General features: G+C 41.1%; 1 protein-coding gene across 1 annotated transcript in view; it reads right to left on the bottom strand.

Annotated features, from left to right (window-relative positions):
- Window positions 1-25290, bottom strand: part of pth2ra (parathyroid hormone 2 receptor a) — a 93804-nt gene that overhangs the window by 61047 nt on the left and 7467 nt on the right. Inside the window, exons 2-5 of the mRNA XM_047369912.1 lie at window positions 17853-17958; window positions 15764-15874; window positions 12106-12230; window positions 7434-7531 (exon numbers count right to left, since the gene is read on the bottom strand). Of these exons, the coding sequence (XP_047225868.1) occupies window positions 7434-7531; window positions 12106-12230; window positions 15764-15874; window positions 17853-17958 (440 nt within the window). The remainder of the gene's footprint in view (window positions 1-7433; window positions 7532-12105; window positions 12231-15763; window positions 15875-17852; window positions 17959-25290) is intronic.

Genomic DNA, 25290 nt, shown 5'->3' with positions numbered 1-25290 from the left:
GCTACCTTAAGAAGCCCATGAGCTCATTAGGAGAATGCGTTGCAGCTGCAGACAATGAGCTGCCAGAACCAACCAGAAGGGGAGGAGCAGAGATCCTACACAAACACTTTATTAGGAACATCTTCCCAGTCCTGGGTTGGACTAGTCGCTGGTTTCCACGCCACGCCGAACCGTCCTCAACAATCCTCACAGAAAACAGTCCTCCAAAAGAGCAAACCAGAAAATCTTGATCAGCTCCTCCATTTCCAAGCAATCACTGCCTGCCCGCACTACTAAAAACATTACAATCTCAAACCCTTGTCAGATCTCAAAAACCGCCTTTTGGACTCTCTTTCACCTCTGTGCTGCCAGGATCAGCTCAGTCCTCACCGTCAACCTGAACCAGTAAGCTGTCTGCTTTCCACAGGCACAGTTGAGCCATATCCCCAAAGTCATAATTACCACTATCAAAGTCACCTAACTGTCAAACAAATAATTTGAGTCCTGTTTGAACCACAATGGAGTACTGTTTGAGTCTACATATGGGTAAAAAAAAACTCCCAGTCGTTATGACAGTCTGCCTTTTCTCTGAGTGCTTATATCAACTAGACATTTTCATCCAAAACAACTGCTGCTCACTGAATTTTATTTTCTGTACCTGATCATTTGCAGTTACCCTCACAAGTGCTTGTTCACAGAAACCCAGCAGATCATCAGTTTATCAGCTGTTTTTTGGTTTTTTTTTAACACAATAGTACACGGTAATTCTGAATGTAAAATGTACTTAGTGAGAGGTGCAGCCCAAAATAGAACATCTGTGTATCTGTCAACACCTGAAGGAGCCCAACGAGCCCTGATCTCAACCCCATGAGTCTCCCACCCCCAGTGAACCCCAACAAGAACAAGAACCTCCCCACAGGGCCACCCCCAACAAGGACACCGATATCGAACACATCCCCCCGAACCCAAACGGCACAAATCCCCACCCCCAAAGGGGCACACCCCCACAGGCTAACTCCGTGGCCGAGAAGCCAATGAAGCTACACCCACACAGCGCAAGCTCCACACACAGCCCCGCTCTAAGAACCCCCGCCACACCCCACTCCCCCACCACACAGCGCGCCGCAACATCGAGGCAATGGCCCTGCGCAGCGTCACCCCCGCCCACCGGCACAACAGGGCAGACCCCACCCAGCACCGCACCCACAACCGGACCCCCGACCCCACACCATGATGGGACAAACTCATCCACCCAGAGGTCCCCGGCCAGCGGCAGGCACCCAGGGCCAGTGACCCCACCACGCCCCCCTCAGCAACAAAAAACACTACATCACTGCCACTGCAATGACCACCCAGGGAGAAACACTATCCAGCTCAGCTCCACCATCGCCGCCCAGCTGATCCAAACGCCAGTGACCCCACGCCCTAGAAGTGGACACAACCCCTCCACCCCACAGGCCGCAGCCCCTCCACGCCACCCCCCAATCCACCGCCCCGATCCTCCCTCGGACAAGACAGCCAGCAGAGCAGCACACCTCCAAGCCCACCCAACCCCCCCAGACAGTGCCAGCAGCTCCAGCCCACCAGTCCACGAGAGGGATACATGCACCGGCCGGGGACCTGGGCCATGCAGGCCAACCGCTCCAGGCCAAGCACACCCCGCCAGCCGTCCCGGTGTAGTCACAAGACATGCTCTGCCGCCCCACCCACCCGACCGCCAACCGCAGCCCAGCTCCTGACCCCAGGCCAGGACCACAGAAGGAAGCCGTGGAAAGAAGGCCAGTTACCAGGCACCCCGCCAACCCCACCCCCAAACCCGGGGCGCCCCAGCCCACCAGCCACCTGCACCCCCGCATGGCGCACCACGGCCATGCGGGGCAGTCCAGCCCCTCCATCAAAGCGGGGCCACATCCCAATAAATGTCGGCTAAGACCCCCCCGCCGGAGCGCGGCACCCCCCCAGCCAGCAGACCAGGGCCCAAAGCCAGGGGCCGAGATCCAAGGAAACCCAAGCGATCCCGAGAGAGCCGAAACGCCAGCCCAGCACCACACAATCCCCAAGACCTGACCCCCAACCCCAGCTCAAACCCGACAAGAGGGCCCACTCCCTCTCCCGGCCTCCGACCACAGATGGGAAATAGCGAACGGGGGTGTGAAAAGACCCCAAGCCTGCCTCCGCCAGCTCAAATGTGGTGTTGATGCGCGTTGTTGTAGTGTGCATTTAAAAAGAAAAACGGTGGGGAAGAGGGTCTGCCCTGCGCCCGCCACTCTGAACCCTCAATGTCTACATGCAATTATATCCTTAGAGGTGAGCGCAGGCACCAGAGGTTAGACTACTAGGATATCCTTCCCTCCTGATGCCATTGAGTGCACCCACCCCCAAGACCCTACATGTGAATGTCATGAAAATGTTATGAGTGTCTAAGTTGTACAATAAAATTGGGGCACAGGCTGCCATGGGACCGCAGAGATGGAAAACCCTTGCGGCACTCCGATGGCGCACCCGCACCCCAAGGCCCTCCATGAGTGGTATTGTGATGGAGCTGGGGGAGGGAGGTGTCTGGGGATGGGGAGGGAAAGACTGGGGGGCAAACCGCTCTCCCAGGGAGCCAGCTCCCCGGCTGACCCCAATAGGCACCCGCGTTTGCCAAGTCCCAACAAAGGAGGGAGGCATAGGCACATCTGCCGGGCAAAAAACTAGGGACAGGTAACAGGCCCTGAGAACCAACTGAAAACCGGGACCAACGTCCCCAGCTGCCCCCGGAACCACCCAGCCCCTCAGACCCCGAACCCCAGCCCCGTTACCCAGTCCGCCGCCCGAAGTAGCCACCGACCCCCAACAAAAAGGACCCAGCCACAAGCGGCCAAGAATGCGGCCCCAATCCAAACAAAGGAGAAGACCAGCCAGCCCAGCACAACCAAAATACGCCACACAAAGGAGGGCACATGACCAGCACGCCCAGCCACCCCCGAACCCACGGGGCAGAGCCAACAGAGCACCCAGCCCCCGAAGCCCGGCACCAGACAGCAGCCACAACCAGGCAAGCAGGGCAACAAAACACATCCCACTCCAACACCAAGGCCGCCACCAAACCGCACCCGACCCAAAATGGCAGGCCCACCCAAATGCAAGCTCCAGGCCATGATGGGTACATGGGTACAGTCAAGCATACCCCACGATGCACCACCCCGCCCACTACCATGCCCAAGGGAAAGACACCGGCCCAGCAAGCCGAAGGGCGCCACACAAAGGCCCCAGCACACGGAGCAAAGAGGTCACACCCCCATCCAGAGACGCAGACCCACCTACATCCAGGTCAGCCAAGCAAAAATGATAGAGCCAAGCCAGACTGCATATCCCCCCGAGCCAGCACCACAGCAACACCACCCATCCTTCTGTGCATTATTAGGGGCATGGCGAGGATCACTAACCCCAAGCACACCGAACCCACCAGGAGCCATCCAGCAAACGAGTAAACCCCACCCCAGTATGAAGCCTAGATGCCCGACGCAAGCGCAGAGCCCAGCGACGCCCGCCCTGTCGCACCCACGCCCGGAGGTCAGAGCCGGACCACTACCCCAACACCACAGCACGCCATACAGTGGAGGACGGAATGCAGCAAAGAGCACCCAAAGCAAAAGCTGCACACAAAGCCCACACTGCGCAAATGTGCCCCCACCAACCCCCCAAAAACGAAGCACCCCATGAAAGTGTACCCCCACGAAAAGAAGACCCGCACCATCCAGGTCCTAGAACATGCCCGACACCCATACCCCTGCCAGAAGCAGCCCCGCAAAAGGACCCACTCCGTGGCCCACAAAAGGCACGAGAGCCCACAGAGCCAAAACCAAAACCCATCCGGAAGCCGAGACCAATCCACCCCGAGACCAACCCCGGCCAGCCTGCACACTCGGACCATGCAGACCCCTCCGAACCCCCTCCCTCAGACAGAAAAGGGACCAGCGTCAGTTGTTTTAATGTTTGAATAAATTCCAACTTAGAACCAATTCTTGCATTAAAAATTACTGCAGTTTGTTGTATACTTATTTCACTATGGAAAAATAACAGTAGGTCATCAAGAGACCATGATTAATGCTATTAATGGTAATAACGACTGAATGTAAACATCTCACCATAATTGTGCAGCATTCTCAGGAAGCTATATGAGCGTTTGCGCCAATTGTTGTCTAGAATAAATATTTTACTTTGACTTGTAATGTAATTTTGTTGTCAGAACTAGTGTCCATTCTGTTTTTACCAGTCTCTCTATATTGCATGAAGTGTCCTTCATAATACTGGAATGAGGGCAATGCAAAAGCATACTGTTAACTCCTTGAGATTTGCATAGTATATCATAGTACTACATTATATATACATACATTATATAATTACATCTATAATGAAGAGTTACATTGCCTATGAGGAAATATTCCCACTGAGAAAGGAAACAGGCAAACATTGATGAATACTGTAAGAGGCTGATAAAGATCAAAGATTTGTACCCTGCTTTGTTGAGTCAAAGACAGCAGATGTGAGACTTTTGTGAAAAGGTGCCTTAATGGCCCTTTGAAATGGCGGCAGCAATTCATGCAGAATTTATGCTGTTTGGTCTTTATCAGACCATGCACTTCTGATCACCTCGCCTTTATTCCTGTTTTGAGGTGTGCATGTTATTGACATGTTTCTGTTTGATTTCTTCTAATCAAAACTCAAAGATCATTCATAAAGTCACTGACGTTCAAATCAGGAGGGAGTTTATTGTTAGAATACACATTACATTTAGCCTACTCTGAAAAAGGCAAAAAGAAAATCACTAAAATGGCTAAAATCTTTCAATATTGATAAATTGTTGAATATGCTTAAATAAAATCACAAAAAAAGAATCATATTATTGATAGTTTAAAAACTTGTGTCTTTCTCTGTATTTTTCTCCAAGCATTTAAATGTTCCAGCAAGGCCACTTAAGTTAAGTTTTTTTGTTACTTTAGTGAGCAAGGACTTGCAAGAAGCTTTTTGAAATGTTCTTATAAGCTATTCACCAGCTATAACATGGATATTACTTGCAATAAGTATATAGTCTCTGCACAGACACATATCTAAAGGCAGTTTTTGCCATGAAGTAGCCAATAGGAAGAGATAAGACTGTCTACATCAAAGCTTTAGTTTAAACCGCTGAAGCAGCTACATTAATTTAAAAAACATTTTCTTGTAAAGTTACATATCTTTTGAGAAAACTGAGAGTTCACAAGGTGATAATATTATACCACATGCTTATGTTTTTTGAAAAAGCTTTCTATAGTCATTGATTGACTGATTGCTTAGTAGAAGAAGAAGATTTGACCCTGTGGGCATTAGGTTTACAAAGCCATTTGCATCTGAATATGTGTGGATGACAGGCACTAGGTAGAGTCAATCATCATAGAATAGGTCATTTGTTAAACTGTATTGAATACATTTTGTGACTATCTTTTTTAACTTCGTTACACCTCAGCACACAGATGTGACATTAGGTGACAAACAAACAAATGCTGCAGGGCTGATCCGCTGATGAGTAAATATGTTCAAGGCTCAACAATAATAATAATAAATACAAGCCATTGTACTCCTGCTTTAAAAACCTTTACATGTCATCAATATGTTTGAAGCACCAGGATCTCAGAGTTTCTGAGTTGGCTATAACATTTTACATTGAACCTTTAAAGAATAAAGAATATATTTACCTGATTTACAATAAGTCATAGTGTTTTTTTAATGCCAGTTATACCTAAAAAATGCACATAACTCAGACAACCAGGAGTTTTTCTTTATCCATTTGTGGTATAAATTGTAGAACAGCCATAAGTCATTGTAATAAATGTTTGTTGTCTAGGCTTGTGATGTACAGTTAAAATATTCATACAGATTTAGGTTTAAAGTTCTCTTTTAATTTTACCAGCATAGTCCTCTGACTGGAAGTAATCTTAACGCTTTGGAGTGGCCCAGCCAGAGCTCTGACTTGAATCTGATAAAGCAGACATGTCAAATTCAAGGTTTCCAGGCCACATCCAGTCTGTGATACAACTGTATCATGCCCCCCAAGATAATTTCATATATCTATCAGTTATGGCCTGCCACCTGGTTATATAGTGTGGATGGCAATCAAACTACATATCCTACAATGCACTGCAGCTACTTGGTTCTCAAGACACGTTAGCACAAACGATGCTTGTGGAAGGGATGCAGCAAGAAAACCTGCTGAACTTTCTGTATTGCCAAGAAATGACCAACCAAGTCAGCCCCACTGTGTTCCCAAGTGCATATTTTGCTAATAAATCGAGCATGCACTTCCTGTTTTTGAAGTGCAAAAAAATAATGCCATCGATCAGTTCTGCAATCCATGGGTTTTTGACATGGAGACCACCGGCAAATATCCAAAGGGATATTTCATCGCTGAAATCATGGCCCAGCCCTGTCTCTAAGCTGTTGTATTAAGATGTCTTGGAATCATATCTTTCTTATTGGCCAATGAACCTAAATTGCAAATCTTACCAGAATATCTTTTATAATATCTGTGTAGTCCTTCAGAGTAGATTTGAGATTTGAGTGTGCTCTCACTATGCCTGTTTTTAGAGTTCCACTATTAAAATATTGCTTTAGAAAGAGGCTCTTTTTTACGGTTCATATTTACCTTTAACCTCATTGTCACTTCTTTGAATAATATGTCCTTTCCACTTTTTCCAATATTTTTGGATTATATGTTTTTTCTCCAGTTGTCTTCACAGCTTTGTCCTTGAGTTTGTTTGGGTAGCTCCTTGATTTGTCCTGCTCGTCTGGTGCTTTTTCAAGACTGTGGATTTTCATTTCAAGAGTTTACGTTAAGCTGTGGAACGTTTATATTGTGAAAAATGTGTATGGAATTACTGAATAAACACAAGGCACTTTTAACAATTCAATGGATTCACCCGTGGGGCATTGCTGAAATGCTTACTCTTTGGGAACGATTTTACTTTCAGTAAATGACTTCTCATTTTTTAAAATCAAGGCTACAGTCCATTTTTTGTGCTAAGAATGACTGACACACATAGTGAAAAACAAAGAACTGCCAGGTTTGAATCCCAAATGGTTTCAAATGTCAGGCAGTTTATTAATTTTTTTCCATTTGCTTTTATTTCCACCAGTCGGTTCAGACATCTAAGAGCTGTGAGCAAACTTTTTTTTCTGTCAGTGTTTTCAACGAACTTTTCAAAACTGTTGGGTAACTTCTAGAGTGAAGGGCTGTAGGGCATTAAATGATGCTATTGTGTTACAAGACTTGAAACTGGCACTTGTGATCAAGCCATTGTAGATTTATAACCTGTGTAACAACTAGTTCTTGATTATAATACAAGTTAGGTTTTAATGCCTCCATTAGTCATAAGAATAAGATATTTGTTTTGCACTTCCTAACAAAGATATTACAGGAAGTCTTCCCTTACCTGAAGTATCCAATGATCACGATGGCCACTAGCAGAGAGCTGAACGACACAGCATAGCCAGTGGTATACATGACATACAGCCGCTCAAAGAAATCTTGCTGTGAACATACAGAAAAACAGGATTTTTAGCCCAGTCTTAGAGAAAACACACCTGCATGTCACGCAGGACCATTTCTAGACAGAGCTTAACACGGCTCATACAAACATAAATGTTTTAGAGGCTGAAAAATGACAATGTCCTTACATTAAACTCGGAACTTCACACAAAAAGACTTACATTTGATGCTATTTCAGGGTTTTTGTCTGTATATGAAATACTCTTTTCTTTTAAACCAATGGTCAGACTAAAATAAGCTGAAATATGTTGATAACAAAGTCAAAAGAAGGTTGCAGCTCTCTCCCTAAATATGTTTATTTATTTTCCCAGAGCAGATTATACCTTCGATACGCCGTTGTTGCTGGTGCTGCTTGCTGAATATAAAAGGGTGGTTAATAAGATATTCCAAAAGCATTTCTGGGTTATTTATTTTTTAATTTTATTTATGGAATTTATATTTTTAGCAAATGAATAAATGATGGGCAAAATTAAAGTAGAACCGTCACAGTTTTAGAGAAGCAGCAAAACTCAGTGTTCATCAGTCTGAGACATTTGATTTTGAAGTTCAAGTACCGAATCAGTCAGGCATTAAAACAAAATGGATGAGAGCGCAGACCTCTAGTCACACCATCTGATAATGACATTTAAGGCACAGAGCCTTAATATTGCTCACTGACTCACAAAGCAAAACACCTACATAAAAGCTTACATGTTCACAAAATATCAAGAAAGTTTTACTTTTATTAGCTTTATTGGCTTAGAAATGTATTTCTGAATACAGAATTGTACTTTTCCAATCAATCAAACCAAGTGTGAAAGTATTAAAACACAATTGAAAAGGCAGATAGTTCAACAGAACAACTGTTTCATTTACTTTACATAAATCTTGCATTCATCTTTAAGCAGCTTATTGGCTTAGTTACAATATCCCAAGACTTAACCATAACAGCTTAAAGGAATAAAAAGTTGAGGTATTTTGCAGTGATTGTCTTATGCTTAATTTAATCCTGGCAAGAAAGCAAGGCGGGAGTAGCATCTTATGAGATTTAGCAGGCTTCTGCACCTACCTCTGATAGTGCTGTCCAAAAAACAGATCTATTGCCTCTTTTCCACTGACTTGTTTAGGCTCCGCTCCATTCAGTTTCGCTCCACTCGGTACGGTACCAGTTGTGTTTCCACTGACCCACTGACGGCTAGAGCTATGCAGGCTGAACCCCCGCCTCCGACCGTCAGTGTGATGAGCTTTGCTGTTATTAACGCTATTATGTGACATTGTCACATTAAAGTAATCTGCATGAAACAATAAGAACCACAGCCCAGCCAGAACTTATAAAACAAGGCTCAAGGGATCTGATGTTCTGAAGAAGTTACAACTTGGGGCTTTTTGAGAAAGTTTTTGTCTTAGCCATGGCAATAAGGGACAGGACCTTAAAGCACAAAACTGCAAACGTTTGACCACAGTGAAGTTAGTTTTAGGTTGGATATTGAATATTTGTGCTCAGCAGATTCAACAAGGTTTTTCACCCGTTTGGTCAGATGCGGGTAGTCTGATTATGGGCAGCTGCACTCTGCCTGCTACCTCCTCCTGCAGACGCTGGTTTGCTTAATGGCTGTCAGTAAATTTCCGAACCAAACACACTGTTTCACGGTGGTATTATTTTGTGTTTTGTTTTGTGTGTCTAAACAGCTGATTAAATGTATGATCAGCTGATTTAGTACATTATCAAATACAGCGCCCTGCCTGCATATAATTCAGAAAGTTGATGTGTCCTTTTCCTTTTTTTTCAGCCTTCAGGCATGGTTTATAATTTGTAAATAGTAAAATATCAGTTTGTCCGATTCCAGCCTTTGTGGTCCTTAATATTACACTCTTGAGTTTTATTAACATTTCCCTGTAGTACCTCTTGGAAAACAATCTAATTTCTCCTCGTCACATGGCCAATCAGAACATCAGTCTGTTCACGTCACATTTAGTCCCTACTCACCTCTGGTTGTACCTACTCGGAAGAAGTAACCAAAAAACTAGGAACTGGTATGGAAAAAACAGCAATAGCCAGTTTGGTCCCCCTCACACCTTATTAAGACCGTGGTCTTTAGAGTCTAGAGCACCATTTAATTTAGGGAAAACTGGAAAACCTTATTCCATTGGGAATGAAATCATGGCTGTGCACTCAGTACTTGACAAATAGGTTTTTCACGGCTGCTTCCCTGTTCATCCAATCATTGTATGATTGGGAGGTTTCTGAACCTCCACTATCAGTTCCAGTCTTTTTGTGGAGAAGCAAACACTAGGGAAGGGGTTCTGTAAAAAGTATATAAAAAAAGAATCATGCATGCAAAATCAAAAATCTAATTATTTTACGAACCACTGTGAGGTGAAAACCGAAGCAATTACTTTGAGACTGCAACAATTATATGATAAAATCTAGAAACTGTTTCTTGCACCTTCTCCTCCTTTTCAGCCTCCTCATCACTAAGTTTGTTACCAGGACCTCTCTTTGACACTGTGACAATTACATGTTGCATTTGAACTGCAGCCTGTGCACAATTTGGAGGTGTGGGTGCTACTCCCCAGCTGCAGTCCCTTTTCCACTGGAAGCATACCAATTTCTGAGCAGGGGAATATGAGAAATGATCATGTCACTATGTTGTTGTAGTGAAAACTGGATTGTTTGAGGTTATCTGTGAGATCCTTTTGATTGCAGTCAGAGAAGTAATAGGACTCTAAGAATGTAGCAGATGCACCACCAAGAGTATCAGGGAATTCTTACACTCTTTAATGTGTAATGAGCAGCACACTGCATTATTGATGCACCCCATAAGGCCTTTTCAAAAAGTCCATCATTTCTCCTGATCATTTTAATGTTGCAGTGCAGTGTTAGTCTGGAGTGAAAGTGGCCTTAGTTGCTATGATCATAGATTTGTTTTGTTGTGGAGTGAAACTAAAATCAATAAGACTATTCTTTAGCAGAAAAAGTCCGTGCAATAAAATTGGAATGTATAACCTTTGGTGGCTTGTAGTAATTCTGAACTAGTTATCAAACAACCCTTTCTTATTATTATTAGCATCTTGGTGGACCAAATGAAAGTCTGTCTGCATTGGGTAAATAGTCACAGTCATGAAACTTGGTAGTGGATTAGTTGTTAGGTGCACTTGTGCAATGACCAAAAACAGCAAAATTAATATATCTATATATTGAGTACATGCAGTAAGACTAAAACCTTACATAAACACACACATTTCAATTTATATCTGACAAAGATTGAAATTGTTTGCTGGATAGTGAAATCCACTTATGAATCCAAGTGAGGAAAGTCTCCATAGATTAACCCAAGAAGTCCTAAAACTGTAATGGTTACTCAATAGTTTTCTGAATAGGTTGTTTATGAGCAACTTAAGATTTCTTTTAAGCTTTTCTGAAAGAAAACAACATTAACTTGAGCAAACAGTTGAGAAAATTAGAAATGGACAACAATACAAAACAAGATATGGAAAAACTATAAGTTAAATTAATTCCAAGTGACTACACTACCTCAAAAAAGGAGAAGCAGAAGTTGTTACCAAATATAAGATGTATCCCTGTAACAAAAGCCCATTTTAGTTTAACAACTTAGAATTGCACAAACACTGCACATAAACTGTTTAGAGTTTTACCTTCAGGCCGCCACTACAGAGCACTGTTCACTAAAACCAGCTGCCACAGAGACAGTTTCATCCCCCAGGCTGTTTCTCTGATGAACATTCAATAGAGTACAAAACAACAGCATACAGATGTTGCAAATGCACCTTTTCTATTAGATATGTGTATATTGCACATTGTAAATTGTAAATTTGTATATTCTGTAATGCAAAAACAGAACAAAAGAGCAAAGTGTACCGGAGTCAAATTCCTTGTTTGTATGCATGAACTTGGCAATAAAGCTGATGCTGATTCTGATTCTGATTCTATTGTGTGTTAATAGGCAACTGCTTGCCATAAAATTCTACATTTTAAAATGTGCATCATAATGGTAGTGTTATTTACTGCTGGATCAGCAGCTGAAGTGACCAGAATATCAGTCCACACTCCTGTATTTCAGATTTCCCAGAAACTCTTGTCGAACTTAATCACTGATCATCAAGGTTTGATGAATAAACAAGCTATGATGCCTGTTTACTGGTGTGAAGGACCTGACTGTCTTTGTGATTATTTCTTTTGCCTCATCAGTTTTTGATTAGATGATAGCTTTCAGGTTTTTAATGTTCTTCTCTATGATGCTTCTGAGAATAGTTTTTTTACTTCTGTAATACTTGGTACTTCATTGCAGAGAAGAAAGAACATATTTGTTCAGGTGTTTTTTTTTTTTTCTAAAATGCGAAAGGCAAAACAAAGACGTTAGGCTTTACATCTGAACTTTGAACTTTGGTTCAGCCTGTGGTGAAGGGTTGAAAGCTTTGAACTTTGAGAAGGTGAGTACAAAATGCATTGTGTCAAATAAAGAGCTGTAATTAGGAAATCATAATGTTTTTTGATTAAGAATTATTTATTGATTTTTCTGTTTCATACAATATGTATGTTGGATGACAATACTTACTCTTGCTTCATCATCACTGAGCGGCTGAAGGAACCGTAGACACTCTGAGTAGTTGGTCCATGTTTTGTTCCACTGCTCCACAAAGACCCAGGAACCATTGGCATCACATTTCCTGTAAGCATGTCCTGTAAACACAGACTTAAGTTATTACATTGCCAAAACAAATTGCAATATACTGAGCTACTAAAGATTTTCAATTTGAAAAATCTTTCTTTGGGCATTAGGGTACACATTAAAACGATTTACAGTAATAAAATATCATATCTATCAGCCACAAATTACAAAATAAAGGAAGATGAAGTAGTCTGCAGTTTCTGCAGAAAAATAGTTTATACATGACTTATTTTTGCCATCTAGACTAACTTGGATGTATTTCAAATTTTTTTAGCATTCTTAAAGCACAGTTTGAGATTTTTTAATTTTTTTTATTTTTTGTAAATAATAAGGCAAGACCCTAAATATTTGCATGGCATCTTAATCAGACATCCAAGAGTCCAGTTTAAAATGTTAGTTTACATTTGACTGCAGGCCATAAAGCAGCGAAGTGGTTCTCTTTGTACTTCAAATATAATATGCAATTAACCCATTTAAGACCCCAAAAACAAAAACCTGAAATATTACCTAAAACATTAATCTCACGGCATGTTGTGCCAAATCAAAAATAATGGATGCAATTTAAATGTGAGCGTCATTGTGAACAGTGCCCTGCTGGAACCAGATGATGAATGCCATTCAACTCCAGGCACATTTAAGGTGAAGAGAGCCACCCAAGTTTCACGTCAGACCATTTCAAAATTACATCAGCATGGTCTGCGTGCTAAATGACCTGCAAGGGCACCTGACCACACCAACAGGCACATGCATCATCGTCCATATATATATATATGTATATATATATATATATATATATTTCTTTTTACTTTAGTCATTAGTAAGCAAGGAATATTTGAAATGTTATGAAACTCATATTGGTTTGGTCCACCTTTTTCTCTCCACTGTAGCTGCATGAGAAACCTTAATGTTCCCAACTAGCAGATTTTAGTGATAGCTGTGAGTCCTCTCTGTTTAGTTTTGGTGTCACTCTGCATGTGTTCAGGTCTAAAACAACGCTGTATGCATTTGCTACACGTGCGTACCAAACCGACAGGGCTCTACCGGATATTTCCGTACAAATATGTGAGCTGTTAAGCCCCTAATATATAAAGAACACATTTTTGAGACTTTTTGGTCAAACATTATCTCTTTACACAGTACCAACAGAAGAAAACAACTAAAATAAGTCACCATTGGTTTCTGGGAAGTATTTGTTCCAACGCGTCAATTCCAAATTTGCTGTAAGGCATTTTCAGATAATTGGTATCCAGTCTTTTCCTGTTAAAAAGATAACTGACAAATTGAAACACTTAAGACATTTGACAGTTTCTGATTAGTGATGTTTCAACAGTTTCACCCCAAGGTCAGACTATTTGATGTGTAAAGACTTTACAAAGAAATGAATAAGTCTAATTTAGCAGCTTAAGTGTTCATGACAATATAGACAGCAAAAACACCTGTTTGAAAGGTCTACCAGTAGAAAGCCTCTTATGTTTCGAAAAATATGTGGATTCACAGATAAGTTTTGATAAGTTGCCTCTGAGCGAGTCACACAACGTGTATCTGCTGTGTGCAGGGATGATGAGTTTGGATTGTTTTAGAGGTGGAAACCCTGAAGTCATGTGTCACTTTCAAATAATCCAGCTGTGTATTTGTTATGCATTGGTTTAGTGTGTGAAGGTAATCGAGGCAAATGCACCTCAGATATTCCCGGGATGTTTAAGGTGAGAGGCAGAGCCACACCTTGCTCTTTTCAAAACCATTGTTGTATGTTAGTTGATCTTCTGAGGCCAGCTTGAGTTCGATAAACACCCTGATAATAAACTGTGCTGCCTCTGTTACACCTGTGCAAATTACTAAAGGAGAACATTGGAAGCTTCATGAGAATGCCTTTTTATATGTTGCTAAGGTGTAAACGAAGTGTAAAAATTACCCTTAAATGGACAAAAAATAACTCTGTAAACTAAAGCATTCTAGATTCAAAGCTGATGTCGGACAGCTAAACTTGCTGTTGGTGGTCAGCGGGCTCGGTGGCACTACAACGTAGCTTACCACTGTCAGTGTGTGAATGTGTGTATGAATGGGTGTATGATTGATTGTAGTGTAAAGTGTTTTGGAGTCCTCCAACTCGATGAAGTGCAATACAAGTGCAAGCCATTTACCATTTTCCATTTAAATCCCTGAGCACAGTGGCAGTTTAAATCTCCAAGCTACTGCTCTCAGATAACATTTGTGCTAATTTCTTCATTCTCACTAGACAAATTGCCATACAAATAATCCCCTTATGATCTAATATTTACGTTTCAGGCTTTGCTATAACAAGTTTTTCCTTGGGTGGGCTCTGTTTAATGCATTATTGTCAGAGTTTTGTGTTTCATACTTCAGATATCTTTTAGGGAACATTCGGCTGTAGTTCCACTTGTATGATCTTGCTTTCTTTCTTTGACACTTTTTCTTACATGTTTCTCAATGTATGACATGAAGATGAGCATTCATATCATGCGCTAAGATTCGGATTACAATTCGAGTTGTAAAAATATGAGATATGCTTTCTAAGAAGACTAAAAATGACTTAAATGAACTTAATGAATTGTTTTTACGCATACACATTCCTTCTGTGTCTAGGATTTTTATTGTTAAATAAAAATCAACACGTAACATTATGTATTTATAGTACCTACAGTAGTAGGTACTAAATATTCAGAACTGAGGAAAGGTATACCAAAGTCTTATCTTTAGCTTTTTTGTCACGTTTCAAATTATCACATTTTAAAATCAGCCAAAACAAATAACCTGAGTAAATATCAATGTTTCCAAATGATGATTTCACTAGAATCAAGAATTCACCTAAATAGAACATGTCTGACAACAGGAAGTAAGCTCAAAAAACAACACATCAACCCCCGATCTAAAGAAAACAAATAACCAAATAAGGAACTAAGTAAGTGACATCAATCCGTCTGAAAAGGTTTAAAAGCCTTTTTTTTAATAGCTTTGGAACTCCAGTAAACCACAATCAGAGCAGTTACCCACCAATGTTAAAAGCAAGGAACACTGGTAAACATTCTTAAAGAGATGGTTCAGCCATCAGTTTGTCACCTTAAGCTGATGTGCAAAAACAGGAGAAAATCTTGAAGGGAGCAAATACTTTTTCACAACACTGCAGCTTACTGACTGATTAAATGTTTTTTTTTTCTCTTGTCATTCCAGCACTTTGCTTTGTCAAACACAGCTTCTCAGATAAGCTGAGCAAATGCCTTCAAAGGACTTTTATGGAATCCAATTTTCTAGACTTGATGCAATTTTGTTCTTTTTGTGTTAAGTGTTTTCTTTGCCTTTATAGATATACCCATTTAATAAAGAAAAGAACAAAACATTCATCTCATCCAAGAACCCTGGTTCTTTGCCTTTTAGCTTCTAAGAGCTACATCAGTACAAAGAGCTTGGCTTAAAAGTTACCAAATTACCAACTACATTACATTACCCAATACCAATACAGAAAAGGTTCTGGATTTATCTTTGATTTCACATTCAGACTTATTGCTAAAAGAAAAAGATTGTTAACCTTTGTGATTGAAGTCATAGATGTAAGATGGGCAGGAAACCTTCGTGACCTGCCCGAGGGAGCCATGGGGCCAACAGATTAGACCATCCCAGTCTGGAGGGCACACCTCATCTGCAGCGAGAAGACAGAGAAGTCACACTTTCTTATCTGGTCATCAATGAGTGCTAAAATCCATCCATCCATAACCACGTATCCTTGCAGCCTAAAATGTTTTTCTGGATAACTCAAAGGTTTTTTTGTGCTTTATTATAGTAATGCTGGGCATTATAGTTTTGGGGGTTGTTAAAAAGTTAAACTTCATTGCAACAAATCATTGCAACAATTAAAATAATTAGATTTTTCTTCACAGTGACATGCGTAATAAACTTTAATTACAGCTCTGGTTAGAATCAAATTTTTCGGATAATAGGACAATATGTTAGATTAAATGAATTATGATTAGATGAGTTTGGGGCCAGCATGGTAAAGGCTACATGTTGCGCAAACCCATTACACCAAGACCGCCATCCCCATGGTGAATCTTGATTGTGGCCGCATTCCTGCTGTGAGGAAAGTTAGACATGAGCTGGGTAATTGGCCACAACTGAATGAATACTAAACAGGGAAAATCTGGAAATCATATTTCAGTCTATGAGGACAATTTATTCTGGGAAGGCAGTCAGTCAGCAAAGTGTTAAACAAACACAAAGAGGCTTATAGAAAAACATTTCAGTAGCCTTGAAAATGTCAAGTCCAGGGTTTCTATTTTTCATGTGGAATTTCCATACTTTTCCAGACTCTAATTTCCAGAGTTAAATGTGGGATATGGAAAACAAAATGGATGGATGGATGGATGGATGGATGGATGGATGGATGGATGGATGGATGGATGGATGGATGGATGGATCTTTCACACATTTGGATTGAAATACATATTTTACCTGGACTGGAAAGTACTTTTTACAAATTTATCTTTTCACATATCTTTCGAAACTTTCTGTGAACCCTAGGAGTAATTGGGTCACCTGGAGAAAAAAACAACAAGGATTTTTTTTTTGTTGCTTACCTGTTTTAATATTAGGAACGAAATGACAAAACGGAAAAATATATCAACAATAAAGTTAAAATAACAAGAAAAAATTTTGAAATGATGTGAAAAACTTGAAATGACAAGAAAAAAGGACATAAACTATTAAGGAAGAGCACATTAGTCTCAGCATTCTGCCGTTTCTTATTATTTCCACTTTTCTTCAACATTTTTGCTATTTTTTGAAGCTGAAACTTTTTCTCAACTTTTTAACATTATTCTTGAACAGATATTTGACTTTTTTTTTTTTCAACATTTCAACTTTCTATTTTAGCATTTTGAAATTATTCTTGAAATCAATTTTGACTTAATCTTTCCCCCAAGTGACCCCAAAACTCCCTCCTTAGAACCCTGGATGTGGTCAATCCATAGAAAAATTTCCCACAGCCGTTTTTTTGTTGTTACACAGTCAGCTCAACTTAAAGAGGGTTGAGGAAGTTTGATTCCTGTGTGCCAAATTTAAAGAGATTTACCCAAATAGAGTTTTAGCTGTGATTGAAGCTAAGAGTCATGACTTTCAAGGTGAAATTGTTATGCATGTTTAAGTCTTCTTTCATTGATCTAAGTGCTTTACATTTTATATAGTCATTTGATTGACATTGTTTGCCTCAAATGTAGCAGAGTGTATATTTTGACATGCTGATAAATTGATATAAATGTTGATTTAATTCCTTAACACCATATTTTAGAGAGAAAAACAAGGCATAACATGAAGGTTAAAAAGATAATTGATGACCTAATAAAATACACAGAAGGTGATGAAGCAAAGGTGGTCGCAGGAAGTCTAAGACCCATACAATTGTTTTTTTTAGAAAACTAAGAAAGCCCAAACTAAACATGGAGAATCAAAGTTTGAATGTGTTTGGCCAGAAAGAGTGCCTGGAAGGAAAACTGAGGGATTTATCGATTGATTTATAGACAACTCACTTCATAATCGTTTAATTAGAATAGACCAGGAGCATGAAAACAGCTTGTCTTATTCCAGCTGCGCAGATGTTTTATATTCTGTGGAAGTGTCTGTACCTGTGGTTGTTGGTTCCATATTGGACAGGTTCTGATAGCACTGCATTTTGACTTCATACAGAATCAGCATCTGCTCCTGTGCAGAGAGAGGAGCATCGAACCCCATCTGTAAAGCACAAAGAGAAGGATCAGATCTCAGACTCCAATATGTATATAAGCAGGAAGTGTTGCATGAAATTTTAATAACATTTGGGACAACTAAGCATCTGTCTAGCAGCTGTCCAGAGCAGATGCGAAACAGGGCAAGATGGGAAAAGACCACAGAGATAATATCAGAAAGTAGTGTAGTTCTCATTTTAATACTGGTCTTCATTCACAAAAGTCATCAAATGTAACTCTGAAAACATGTTTAGAACTTTCAGGCCAAGAAAGTGCAATTGTTTTCTGTCTTTATCTAGTAAAGTTACTCTAGTGCTGCTTTGTATAAAAAACACATTTGATTGCTTATAACAAAATGACAAATCCACCACTCTGACCTAGATCATGTGAATCCATATTCTGGATTGCAGAGAGGCTAATGGTGATTGAAACTGATCTGTTAACATACTGATGGTAAAATATGCACCGGTGTTGAGAACAGAAGGTGTGCCAAAATAAGTTAGTCGACTAATCTGGAAAAATATTGATCTATTTGTCGACTAACATAATAATTAGCCCTACTTGTGACTATGGGACTTTGTATCAAGGACTAACATCAGAATGTTGGCGCTCCCATCACTCCCAACTACTGTTACATTCTGGATGTTTGGTCAGGAGTCCTCATAATACATATAGGTCCTTCTCAAAATATTAGCATATTGTGATAAAGTTCATTATTTTCTATAATGTAATGATGAAAATTTAACATTCATATATTTTAGATTCATTGCACACTAACTGAAATATTTCAGGTCTTTTATTGTCTTAATACAGATGATTTTGGCATACAGCTCATGAAAACCCAAAATTCCTATCTCACAAAATTAGCATATTTCATCCGACCAATAAAAGAAAAGTGTTTTTTATACAAAAAATGTCAACCTTCAAATAATCATGTACAGTTATGCACTCAATACTTGGTCGGAAATCCTTTTGCAGAAATGACTGCTTCAATGCGGCGTGGCATGGAGGCAATCAGCCTGTGGCACTGCTGAGGTCTTATGGAGGCCCAGGATGCTTCGATAGCGGCCTTTAGCTCATCCAGAGTGTTGGGTCTTGAGTCTCTCAACGTTCTCTTCACAATATCCCACAGATTCTCTATGGGGTTCAGGTCCGGAGAGTTGGCAGGCCAATTGAGCACAGTGATACCATGGTCAGTAAACCATTTACCAGTGGTTTTGGCACTGTGAGCAGGTGCCAGGTCGTGCTGAAAAATGAAATCTTCATCTCCATAAAGCTTTTCAGCAGATGGAAGCATGAAGTGCTCCATAATCTCCTGATAGATAGCTGCATTGACCCTGCCCTTGATAAAACACAGTGGACCAACACCAGCAGCTGACACGGCACCCCAGACCATCACTGACTGTGGGTACTTGGCACTGGACTTCTGGCATTTTGGCATTTCCTTCTCCCCAGTCTTTCTCCAGACTCTGGCACCTTGATTTCCGAATGACATGCAGAATTTGCTTTCATCCGAAAAAAGTACTTTGGACCACTGAGCAACAGTCCAGTGCTGCTTCTCTGTAGCCCGGGTCAGGCGCTTCTGCCGCTGTTTCTGGTTCAAAAGTGGCTAGACCTGGGGAATGCGGCACCTGTAGCCCATTTCCTGCACACACCTGTGCACGGTGGCTCTGGATGTTTCTACTCCAGACTCAGTCCACTGCTTCCACAGGTCCCCCAAGGTCTGGAATCGGCCCTTCTCCACAATCTTCCTCAGGGTCCGGTCACCTCTTCTCGTTGTGCAGCGTTTTCTGACACACTTTTTCCTTCCCACAGACTTCCCACTGAGGTGCCTTGATACAGCACTCTGGGAACAGCCTATTGGTTCAGAAATGTCTTTCTGTGTCTTACCCTCTTGCTTGAGGGTGTCAATAGTGGCCTTCAGGACAGCAGTCAGGTCGGCAGTCTTACCCATGATTGGGGTTTTGAGTGATGAACCGGGATGGGAGTTTTAAAGGCCTCAGGAATCTTTTGCAGGTGTTTAGAGTTAACTCGTTGATTCAGATGATTAGGTTCATAGCTCGTTTAGAGACCCTTTTAATGATATGCTAATTTTGTGAGATAGGAATTTTGGGTTTTCATGAGCTGTATGCCAAAATCATCCGTATTAAGACAATAAAAGACCTGAAATATTTCAGTTAGTGTGCAATGCATCTAAAATATATGAATGTAAAATTTTCATCATGACATTATGGAAAATAATGAACTTTATCACAATATGCTAATATTTTGAGAAGGACCTGTAAACCTTTAATCAATTTATGAGCAGAACACTTCAACCCCCAATGGTATAAATGAGAAACTTGGTGTTAGATCTACTCTTTAGTTTTCATACGTTTTATCCATTACCGAGCATAAAAATGTGCCAGGACTTTGGACATTCTTCTGAGATTCAGCAAAGAGAAATGGTCAATCTGTCTGTATGTTCCAACCTTTTCATGTATTTTTTCCGGTGTGATCCTTTTTCTCATCTTGTCACTTATGTTGGTGTATCTAAAAGAATGGTTTACATGTGTCTAAACATAAAGATATTAAGCACATGATGAGTTAGAGATATCAGTTGCTAAAATTATTGGGATGAGTGGACCTAATATAAAACTCTGAAGACAGGTAGCCAAGAAACTCAAGGGATGAATTTATTTTGAGTTATCTGTGTTATTTGGTCCTGGAAAATGGTGAAAGTGGGTCAGAATCATTATAAATACATGTTTGGATTTTTTGTTTTTTATTTTGCTAATACATTTATTTTAAAAAAGCAGGAGTGCCATTTATTATGGCACCAGTCACTTTGTTAAAAATATATTTTTAAGGTCCATTTTCTTACCACTTAAAATAAACTCAAATCGTAGGTTAGAAGAATTTATTTTAATGCTTCTTATCCACCTTCATCATTTGTGCTAATGAGGATAGAGGGCAGTGATAACTGAACCAAAAAATGTATAATGCTTTTTAAGGTAAAATGGTTAATATTAACTGTCTTTTCCATTCATTTCATATTCTGCCGTTGCTGCAGCAGACTTTGATGTTAATCTATCAAAATTTACACCAAATTACCATAGATGCTGCATATGATAAGAAAAGATAAACTTGCCTGTCCTGATAAAAGTGTTGTCCTGACTTTTATGTAAAATGGAGAGGGATAGTTCAGTCATGACACTAAAATGTCAAACTGACAGCTAATTTTCAAAAACAGGATGCATGCAGCGGCTTAATATTCCCACTCAGGGACCATAAATGTCACTGCAAAAATGCCATCTCAGTTTTTCCAATAAATGTTGAGAGATTTCACTTTGTGCAAAACTGCAGGTTTCAACAGATTTTACTGTAGTGAATATTATAATACTTCAATGAGAGCCTCTTAAAGTCCATAATGTAAATGTCAAGTGACCTTATATTATCAAAGACTGTTTGTTTGACTGCCTGATATAAATCTATTTAACTCTGACATACAATAACAATTGATTTTTAGATTTGCATGCATCTGCATTATAGGTATTAGCTAAAGAACAAAGGACTACCACTGTTTAAATTTTAGTAACATTTGTATAATTTACAATGATATAAAAGTACCCTCTAACAGATTTGTCAAACACTAACAGATTTCTTCTGGTTTGGCTTCTATTGTTCCACTAAACTGTTTCAGACCACTAAACAAAGTCTATAAAATAGAGATAACATGAGAAATCACAAAAAACAGTTTTTAAAAAACGATTTCATTAAGGACAAAGATTTCCAAACCAACTTTGCCCCTATGTGAAAATATATTTCCCTTCTTTGTTAAATCCTGACTTAACTGCAATTAACTACATTTACTGGTTCAACTTCACTAGTCACTACCTAATTACTACCAGACCTGTAGAATCAAGAAATCACTTAAATACAACCAGTCTGAAAACATGAAGTAGGCTAAAAGATCTCCAAGAATGCAACGCATCATATTTTGATCTACAGAAATTCAAGTAAAGATGAGGAACAAACACCCTGAAATCTATCAGTGTGTAAAGTTTTTTTAAGGTTGTGGGACTCCACCAAACCGCAGTGAGAGCCAAAATCCACAAATGGACGAATCATGGAACAATGGTGGCCCTTACCCAGAGTGGTTGGCCTACAAAACGTAGTGCACACTTTACTCATCCATCATAACTTCAGTTCAGCGTTCATGATTGATAAGAAAGAGACTGGGCAAAAATAGCAGAACAAAGAGAACAAACAGAACAAAGATCTATTTAATATTTGCCAAAAAAACATCATGATGGTCCCAAATATTCTGTGGACTGATGAGAAAAAACTTTCCAGAAGGTGTGCATCCCATCTGGCATAAAACTAAAACAGTATTTCAGTAAAAGAATGTCATCGACAGTCAAACATGGTGGTGGCAGTGTGAGGATCTGGGGCTGCTTGGTTACTTCAAGACTTGGACATCTAATTGATGGAACCACAAATGTTGCTCTCAATTAGAAAATCAGGTTAAGACCTTGAGCTCATAGACACTTGAGTTGTACAGTAGGACAAATATCATTGGCACACTAGCAAGTTCAACTCTGAATGTCTAAAAAGATGACAAAATGAAACATTTTTAGAGTAGCGTTAGAGATAAGGTGAAGAGCATCTGTTAGCTCCCCACAGCGTGGGGTATTGTGGGGAGTTAACTGAGATGGTTCTGTTAAGTATGTCTCCTGGACACCTACTGTTAGGGTGAGGGCTTCCCATCACAACCCTCTGTGGGTAAACCTGATGGTTAACCCATAGTAAGCTGGAGAGTGAAAATGGGGAGGGGCATGTATAGGGCTTTTTGGATGGATGGATGGATGGATGGATGGATGGATGGATGGATGGATGGATGGATGGACGGTGTAGTATATGACTATTTACACTTGAGGTTAGATTCTAATTGTTTTAGGACCTGCTAAAACCCTGGAATTGTGTCTATGTAATATAGTGTAAAGTCTTTCTCTTTGCACATTACACAAGTTTGAACCAATCCTTTCCCAGCTTATGAACACATAAGGAAGCTTTATTTTATCAAAGTCTTCAAATTCTGCCATAATATGCAGGTCTGTCCACTGTTCAAGCTGTCCTAATTTACTTTTTCATAGGTTTTCAGCTGCACATCTTAACAAAGCCATTATTGATCCATTCACTCGCAGCACCTGTCAGGCTATCTTGAAAAGTTACATCATAGTTGGGCCAAGTCAAAATTACGTGGAAAATTAAGTAGATCAAGAAAACATTTATGTTTATGACATTTTTTTGCACCATTGCTAAGAATATCACTCTTTCCCAGTTGTTTGAAATCATTGTTCAGTAACATTCTACCGTAGCAGAAAGTCCTCTGAAACCTTTGATTTAAAGCATGATTAATCTTTTAAAGTTTTTCCAGCTCATACATCTTTGAACTCTTGAAATTAGAGGCAGCAAATGTGACAAAACTGAGGCAATCACTCGCTTTGGTCTCATTATCGTTCTTGGTGGTTGCTACAAAGCTTTAGGGTGTAGTGTAAATTTCTGATCACTCTTATTTACACATGGAGACATAACTGCCATGCAGAAGTACACTATGGTTGCCTAGATAGACCTAGATAGATCAATTAATCTTGAGCAGTTTCTAAAGCTCAGCCTTCACAGTTGCAGCTTGGAGCTTGATAAAATGTACTATTTATCAGACTAATTTACTGCACATAAACATGTAGGAAAGTTGTTGCTGTTCAATTATATCATGTATGTTAATTCAAAAGTCTCACGACTGTGGTTAGCAGATCAGAAAGCTAAACATTTGAAACTTTTCCTAAATTTTTGATTGATTAAATATTTTAAATTTGTTCATTTACAGCTTTGTTTAAATGTATTTTCCCATCCAACCACCAATCCGAATTTATTAATTCATCCTTTTATCATTAAATCCATTCATCCCTCCATCCATCCATCCAAAATCGAGTCGTATTCGTCGTCTTCCGCTTATCCGGGACCGGGTCACGGGGGCAGCAGACTCAGCAGAGACACCCAGACGTCCCTCGCCCCAGACACCTCCTCCAGCTCCTCCGGGGGGAGCCCAAGGTGTTCCCAGGCCAGCCGAGAGACATAGTCCCTCCAGCGTATCCTGGGCCGTCCCCTGGGCCTCCTCCCGGTGGGACGTGCCTGGAACACCTCCCGAGGAAGGCGTCCAGGAGGCATCCGGTATAGATGCCCGAGCCACCTCAACTGGCTCCTCTCGATGTGGAGGAGCAGCGGCTCTACTCCGAGCCCCTCCCGGATGGCCGAGCTCCTCACCCTATCTCTAAGGGAGTGCCCGGCCACCCTACGGAGGAAGCTCATTTCAGCCACTTGTGTCTGGGATCTCGTTCTTTCGGTCATGACCCAAAGTTCATGGCCATAGGTGAGGGTAGGAACGTAGACCGACCGGTAAATCGAGAGCTTCACTTTTTGGCTCAGCTCTCTCTTCACTACAACGGACCGGCACAGCGCCCCCATTACTGCGGCAGCCACACCGATCCGTCTGTCGATCTCCCGCTCCATTCTTCCCTCGCTCATGAACAAGACCCAGAGATACTTAAACTCCTCCACTTGAGGCAGGAACTCCCCTCCAACCTGAAGAGGACAAGCCACCCTTTTCCGGTCGAGTACCATGGCCTCAGACTTGGAGGAGCTGATCTTCATCCCAGCCGCTTCACACTCGGCTACGAACCGCCACAGCGCATCGTGTAGGTCTTGGCTAGAGGGGGCCAGCAGGACCACATCATCTGCAAAAAGAAGAGATTAAATCCACTGGTCCCCAAACCAGACCCCCTCCGGCCCTTGGCTGCATCTAGAAATCTTGTCCATAAAAGTTATGAACAGGACCGGTGACAAAGGGCAGCCAAAGGGCAGCCCTGCCGGAGTCCAACATGCACCAGGAACAGGTCCGACTTAGTGCCGGCATTGCGGACCAAACTCCTGCTCCGCTTGTACAGATACCGGATGGCCCCTAATAAAGGGCCCCGATTCCATACTCCTGGAACACCCTCCACAGGGCATCACGAGGGACACAGTGGAATGCTTTCTCCAGGTCCACAAAACACATGTAGTCCGGTTGGGCAAACTCCCATGAACCCTAGAGTACCCTGTAGAGGGTATAGAGCTGGTCCAGTGTTCCACGGCCGGGACGAAAACCACAGTGCTCCTCCTGAAGCCGAGATTCGACTATTTGACGGACTCTCCTCTCCAATACCCTGGCGTAGGCCTTACCAGGGAGGCTGAGGAGTGTGATCCCCTGTAGTTGGAACACGCCCTCTGGTCCCCCTTCTTATGAAGGGGGACCCCCACC

Source organism: Girardinichthys multiradiatus, chromosome 7 (assembly GCF_021462225.1).
Source record: "Girardinichthys multiradiatus isolate DD_20200921_A chromosome 7, DD_fGirMul_XY1, whole genome shotgun sequence".
NCBI lineage: Eukaryota > Metazoa > Chordata > Actinopteri > Cyprinodontiformes > Goodeidae > Girardinichthys > Girardinichthys multiradiatus.
Note: the sequence above shows the minus strand (reverse complement) of the source record. Positions and strands in the feature narration are given on the sequence as shown.